General features: G+C 40.4%; 1 protein-coding gene across 1 annotated transcript in view; it reads left to right on the forward strand.

Annotated features, from left to right (window-relative positions):
- The window catches only part of LOC108574484 (tetratricopeptide repeat protein 28), a 7,934-nt gene that overhangs the window by 516 nt on the left and 7,069 nt on the right, over nucleotides 1–349 (forward strand). The window contains 1 exon segment of the mRNA XM_017937088.1: nucleotides 87–344. Within this exon segment, the coding sequence (XP_017792577.1) occupies nucleotides 87–344 (258 nt within the window).

The raw sequence follows: 349 nt of genomic DNA on the forward strand, positions 1-349 counted from the left end.
AGTAGTAACTTATGAATACTTTTCAATTAAATTATAAAGCAAGTTTCATATATATTATACATACAAACAATGTATACACATTTAAGGTGGAGCCCGAAGGTACGTCGGCCTTGGCAGCTGGATCAAGATCTCTATTTTTAGAGACTGTACGCCGCAGCAATGCAGCATGTCAAAATGGTGATTATGCTCTTGCTGCAAGCTTATACACAGAAGCTCTTGCTTTGGATCCTCTCAGCCATGTGCTGTATTCAAACAGATCAGCTGCCCGACTTAAAATGGGTTTATTTGCACTTGCTCTTCAAGATGCTGTTAGAGCCACTGAACTCAGTCCTCAATGGCCAAAGGTACA

Source organism: Habropoda laboriosa, unplaced genomic scaffold, assembly GCF_001263275.1.
Source record: "Habropoda laboriosa isolate 0110345459 unplaced genomic scaffold, ASM126327v1 scaffold224, whole genome shotgun sequence".
NCBI lineage: Eukaryota > Metazoa > Arthropoda > Insecta > Hymenoptera > Apidae > Habropoda > Habropoda laboriosa.